The sequence below is a fragment of the Ruditapes philippinarum genome, unplaced genomic scaffold (assembly GCF_026571515.1).
Source record: "Ruditapes philippinarum isolate M1 unplaced genomic scaffold, ASM2657151v2 ctg242_1_1_1_1, whole genome shotgun sequence".
NCBI classification, from domain to species: Eukaryota; Metazoa; Mollusca; class Bivalvia; order Venerida; family Veneridae; genus Ruditapes; species Ruditapes philippinarum.
This window is the reverse complement of record NW_026855075.1, coordinates 326104-332988: the sequence shown is the minus strand read 5'-3', so window position 1 is coordinate 332988 and position 6885 is coordinate 326104. Positions and strand designations below refer to the sequence as shown.

Genomic DNA, 6885 nt, shown 5'->3' with positions numbered 1-6885 from the left:
AGTTTATTATAGGCCTTATGCAAGTTTGTAATAGAACTATATCTGCAGGCTGTTGCACTAACAAATTTTCCGGGTTCCGCAGCACAGCTACATGGTTTGCCACAAGTAGCTGCAAAATTCTTGTGTCATTTCAAAGAGCAGTAGAACCCCAATAGCGTCAAATAGCGACTTCAACCAAATTGTAACAGTAAATATAAGCACTATTCAGAAAATTGAATTTGTACCACAATGCAGTCTTCTTTATTTATTGCAGAAAGCTGAATAAGAAATAAGGGCCGAGGGGAAGTTATAATTTCAATTTCAAATGAAAACAAACGCCACAATTTTTGTGAAGTGTACAAGTTTATTATCCTCTCTTACATACACATATATATATAGAAGGTTTGATGCATGACCTGACATGATGTAAAGGTGCAGAGTTGTACACTACACAAATCACAACACTGAGTTACATATTTATAGACCTGTGTTTTACATTATACACTGTCGAGTTACACAAACGCTTATGATGAGTGAGTAAAACAAAGTAAAAATCTCATTTTATTTCTTATATTTCCTTAACAAGTTTGGCAGTTCAGTGTTCCGTTCCATCTTATAAATCAAAATGTATTTAAAATTCTAAAATAATTATAAAACTTAAAAAAAAATTACTACTGGTTTTAATAGAAGTCAACTATATAAATATATGAATGAGGTATCAAAACACAAGACGCGGCTTACTGTAACCATGGTTTTCCTACTCTTAACCAGATATTTCTGCTTGTGACAATACTGTCAATCTGTTATAGTAACAGTAGACGAGAAAGCAAAGTGCCGGTGCCGCCATGATCAAGGACATACAGTGCCTACAGCTAGCTAGGTAGACAGACCAGGGAATTTTTATATCAATATACTATACATAATGGAATGTTTGGTCTAATCCCCCACCCCTGCTTCACTCTATCATATCACAGATAACACACTCCCCCTCCCTAGCCTTAAACCCTCCTAAACACTCTGGAACCCTTATATATTATTTTCACCAAGACTATTTTTCCCCGGCCTTCTACATGATTTTATTCCATGCAATTGTCACACATTCACTGAATGTGATATTTTTTCAACAGTGACAATGGCTTAAAGCTAAGACATAAATCTGTATCCCTTGGGTGCCATGAATTACCTCCCTTACTGGTTACTTGAATGTAACTCCACAGTGTATAAAAACAGTGAACTTGTACACTTCAAGATTTTTCTGCAAAAGCATGACATCTCTGGGTATGGCAGTTTGTAGTTAATATCATTCAGTATCTCTATATCTATTCTTGTTACTTTTTTTTTGTTTTATTCACTTTTCTATGAATTTTATAAAAAAAAAAATTTAACTTTAAAAAACTTTTTAATTCTAAGTTTGATCCTTTGAAATAAACATTAAGTGCCATACACAGAGTTGGTTTTAAACATATTTAGCAGGTCACAGCAAAAAATGCAGTTTTTTCAAAGAAACATCTATATTGTTGTAAAAAGAATGAAGAAAAAATATCACATTTTCAGGTTAATAAACAAAGAAAAAAATAATTTTTAAAAAATGCCTCACCAAATTGGTCAGTTTTACAACCAGCTATGTGAAAATTTGAAAAAAATAAAATAAAATGCAAATCTAGTTACTTGCGAGTTATCACAAAAGTAAAAATTAAATGTAAGTTTTATTTGAAAATTCCTTTATAGATTATTTGCAGACTTACAACCAAAGTTTATTAATCATCGAGATATGCTGGCAATATAACCTCATTTCATATTTCATTCAAAATTCATTAGTTAATACAGCAAAATGACCTGCCGTTATGCAAAACATATATGAATTGTAAATATGTACTGAATAAAAGTATAATCAAGTTATAATAAAAACATATGAGTAAATGTACAAAATGGAAGTATGATAAAAATCAGCATAAAACTAAAAAAATGTACATTAAAAACATCTATAAATATGGTAAATATTGAAAAAAAAGAAGAAAAACTTGGACCTTATTTCAAAATATGACATTACCTTGAAAACACTTAACACTGATCATACTAAACAATTGTACACGTAAGGTTGAACTTTTGGTTTATCTATCATGGCACACAAACAAAGCACTGCATAAAGCGCATGAGAAAAAAAAACTTCCCTTTCTTATCTCAATTTTTTTTTTTTTTACAAAAAATCCTTTTTCCTACCAATAATAAGGGTGGTTTCTTTTCTTTCCTAATTCTACTTTGCTTTAGTATTTAGAATGTTAGAATTTTGCATGTTAAGGTCACATATCTTTCTCCTTGCGTCGAAATATTGACTTAACAAGTTTAACATCTGTACTTACTTAACAGTACTTCAAGACTGGTTAATTTGTGTAAATATTTGTGTAAATTTTGTGGGTAAACTTTCGGTCAAAGTTTGTGTACATTTGTATAACATTTAAGACTATAAATGATTCAGATTCGGTCAAAATTCTCGTTTTTATCCATTTTCTTGAAAAATATGAAACTTTTTGAAATATGAGTTTTTCAATATTTAACATTACGCTAGTCATTTTTATTAAGATATACAGAAACTATATTGTTTACCTATTAACAGTACATATAACATCACTGGCCTTGTTATTTACATTATGTTGAAAAAAAAACAGAAAGAAAAACAGTATGATACACACAAAAAGAAAGGAAATCGCAGATCTAAAAGCTGTTACATAGCAAGCTACCCATGACTGTTGTTTTTAATAACGAATGAATAAGAATAATCACGAATAATCATACATTTAGTAAAAGATTCTCCTATAAACATACAGAGAGCTCTATGCGCGTAACAACATATACTAATTCAATGTACAAAACAACATTATTTAAAATATTGCAGAACAAATACTTGATTATAACAAATGAGAGTATGGTCACGTTTTTCATTGATGAATATACAAAAACAAGACATATATATTTATATCTGTAATATGAACATTTAAGCCGAACGATTAGTATGATGATTACTTTGAATGCTTACGATCCTTATTTGGACAAAGAAAAACAGAAAGCTTAAATATTGTAAATTTATTTACGATGATTTTCCAAATTCTGCCGACGCACAGACAGTTTCATTTTGTTCAACAACGGCTACTGGTGAATATCCTACAATCAGCGCAAATCTCACTCGGTGACACAAGTATCGAAAAGAAATTTCTACAGAAAACGTTTTCAATCTGTTACATAACTTACAACAGACGTAATTTTTTAATTCTTGAAATTTGAGTCGATTTCAAAATAATATGGAATTAAATTCTCTATCAAACTGATAAACATTATAAACTAGTTGGTTCCCATTTCAAAGTATCTGTATGTAGGATTTTCGTATCCGTTCATCTGCATATTAGCAACATGGCGTTCTTCTGGTGATGCGGCAGGATCAACTTCTACAAATCCGTGAGTGATTGGCTGTCGTCTGCTTCTCTTCCTCATCATAACCACGGCAACCACGATGATGATCAGAACTGCGACACTTCCTACCACAATTCCAACAACATTTGTCGTAGTAGCTGCAGAGCCAGTAGCTGTTCCAACAAAATTGGGGTTCTACAAAGAAAAGAAAATGTACCAATTCTTTAAAAATTGCCTTCAAACATGCATTTTAACAATAAAAGTTTTACGAGAAAAGCATTAAACCATGATAACACTTTGAAGACAACATAACCACATAAGGCCCGTCCTGACATTCATGACTACGGCAAGGACCATTATTTATCCAAAAATGTGGCGTAAAACATTGCTGCACAATTTCAAGAACTAATATCATATTTCAAATATACAATTCATGCCTACCACAAGAACAGACAAATGTATATTTCAAAACTTTGTCTGGATGGAGTTTATTAGACCTCTTATCAGGAGATCTCTCTCATATCCTTTAATGTCCTAACATTTTTTTCATCAAAAAAATATTAGTGAATAAGACAAGATGAATCAATCAACTATTTATACATGCTATAAACTAACCAGAAATAATATTAAATTGAGTTATAAGTCACATGGCCACTGTAAGTGTAAAGTTATACAGTAAATTTCATGTTTTATTGGTGAAGAAAGACGTTGAGTGTCCCATAATGCATTATTTCAGACACAAACAGGAGCACAAGTTAAACCAACCACCAATAACTGTAAGCTAGTTCCATACTTCTTAACAAGAAAGATTTTTCAGTCCCTGCCAATAGACGTAAGCGGCAAGTGGCTCAAAATCTGAGGCTTTAACCATTTGGCCATAGTGGCCCACTGACAGAATCATGATAATGTTTGAAAAATTTAAATAAATATCAGCATGTAGCAAACATTTTTGAAAACAGAAATTACATTTTTCTCCATGGCAACGGCGTTGTTTTGGATATGTACGGCTAATGGGTCATTGTTCTCTTGCATGGTCATTCCCTCGGTGTCGATACGAATGTTTGTGTAATCGTGGCTCTCGCTATCACTCTCTGCACTGTCTATTACGTCTGCAAAAATAGAAATTTGTGCGGAATTTCAATTTATCATAAAGTCGTAATATTCCAGGTCAGATTATTAGATATAAAACTATATTACCCTGACTGCATTTGGGAGAGTATTTGCTTTTATCTTAATGCAAATAATATCAAATTTACCTCAACATGTTTTAAAAAATGTTATTACAAAATTACCAATAAAGCAGATGGCACATGCTTAAAAGTTACTGCTTTACCCTTCACAACACAGCAAATGAATATTTTATAAGGGAATGTTTTATTCATAATAAATATACAGCAAATACTCCTTGATAAAAAAAAACTCTGAAAAAACCATAAGAATATGAAAGCTCTATGCAGGTTCAGTTTTTTTAAAATGCTTATCATATATTTCAACACTTATTATAAAACTTTGCACTCATAAAAAATGGCATAAGAAGTTCATAGAATTATATGGGTAGCAGGCCTTTAAGGGAAAACTTTTTTTCCCCGAAAGGCAAAGACAGAAAATTTAAACTAATGCAGAGAATTTTCTTGACCTTTGCATAAAGAGAATCATGATTGAAACAAATTTAGGCAGATCTCAAAAAGAAAGATATCTTTTGTCTAGATTGAAATAACATAAATGGTTAATCAAAGTATGAAAACTCACTGTCAACTGGTATCGTTTCTATTTTCTTTTCTGGTGTCATAACAACATCGTCAATGCTGATATCCAAACTACGGAACTTTGTGCGACGGAATTCCTCTGAAATGAATTATTGTGTAAAATTGTTGAATAATTCTTAGTATTTTCATAGGAAATGCTTTCAAACTTCTTCCTTTATTCATTACATTGTCTATCTGTAACAGTGGTGGCAGCGAAACTGACTTGTATTTGCCACTAGCACAGAACCAGGCTAGCCAGCACTTCCATGCAGTCTGACTTAGTCATCAGGCCCTTTACTGTTGACTGTCCGGTGTCTTCTAAAATCTGTCAAATTACCCATGGACTGATACTGAAATCTATTGGATTCACCATCAACTTAAATCTGTCAAAATCACAATGGACAGTTTAAAATTCAAAGGACTTGTCCAGAATGCACATTCAGCTGAATTAAATGGGCTTAATGCCTTAACTGCATATAAAATCAATACATAGGGCAACTGTAACAGACAGGTTTTGACTTTTATGAAATTTTATTTAATGGTCACAGCTTTTTCATTCCAGACATTAAGTGATTTTTTGCCAATTTTTTCGGCTGAGAGTCTCATCCAAATTATGATTATTGGAATTCATCCAAAATATAAGAAGTGAAAAAAAACCCCTTATATTTCAATAATTAAATTTTGCTCAATCCTGAATATTTCAATCCTAACAGTTTCCGAGCTAAAACCTTTGGCATAAAGTAAAATATTTGAGACAACTGAAAAAATATTTCAATCCTAACAGTTTCCTTCCAAAAACCTTTGGCATAAAGTAAAAGAGTTGAGACAATTGATACTGCTAACAGATATATGGCCTGACAAACTTAATGGAAAATGTCCCGTGTTTTTTCAGTTTCTAGAAAGATATCATCCTTCTCTCATACATCAACAGAAACCTTTCCCGCAGGAAACAAACTTTTATAACGTAAAAAAATTTACATTTCAAACCTGCCTCAAGTGTATATATAGAATAAAACTTGTCAAGACAATCTAAAAGGCTCTGGTGCTGTATTGATTATTTCCCTTTATTATGGTAAAATAAATAAACAAAAAAACGATTTCATTTCTTTCTAAATTGCCGACTTTATGCACATTCTGTGCATTCCATAATAAAAGGTCCATAAACATGTTGGAATAATTTGAAGTTCTACTCTGCTAAATTAATACAAGCTATAATATCACTCACTCCCTCTGAATAACAAACAGTCTTCACAAGATATCTCTTTGAATATTTTAACACAACAGCTATTCTATATCATTTATGCAGACTAATGTAACCTTGACCTGCAACGGCTTTAAAAACTGCAATGTTAACATTAACTGTCATTGGTGCAAGTTGAAAATATCAGTAAACCTAAATACCCTGAATTAAGCATTTCTTATTGGTTTTATATAGTAAGAGTGCTTTCAGGAGTATTAAAAAACCTGAATGGCAAATGCCTAAAAACTTGAACCCATGTGTTAAAGATGTAGTCAGTACTTCTTAGAAGAAGGTTCCATGTATCTTGTACTATTCTTTATTCATTTTGGTCTGCAGATATCTCCTAACGATAACCCTGTAAGAACCTTCAAATTTCTTTAGAATTTCATTTCTTACTAGGTAGATCCTCAGGATTTTAACCTTTGCCTTATTCAGGGCTTTTTTGGAAGTTTGAATTTGGAACCGTCAACTGTTTGTTTCAGGGGATATCAATGTCAATCATATAAAACTTGAGTA

General features: G+C 31.8%; 1 protein-coding gene across 1 annotated transcript in view; it reads right to left on the bottom strand.

Moving 5' to 3' along the window:
- Window positions 1-323: 323 nt before the first annotated feature.
- LOC132742029 (amyloid-beta precursor-like protein) overlaps window positions 324-6885 on the bottom strand; it is a 40686-nt gene continuing 34124 nt past the window's right edge. Inside the window, exons 9-11 of the mRNA XM_060730309.1 lie at window positions 5134-5229; window positions 4351-4493; window positions 324-3579 (exon numbers count right to left, since the gene is read on the bottom strand). Of these exons, the coding sequence (XP_060586292.1) occupies window positions 3316-3579; window positions 4351-4493; window positions 5134-5229 (503 nt within the window). The 3' untranslated portion in view covers window positions 324-3315. The remainder of the gene's footprint in view (window positions 3580-4350; window positions 4494-5133; window positions 5230-6885) is intronic.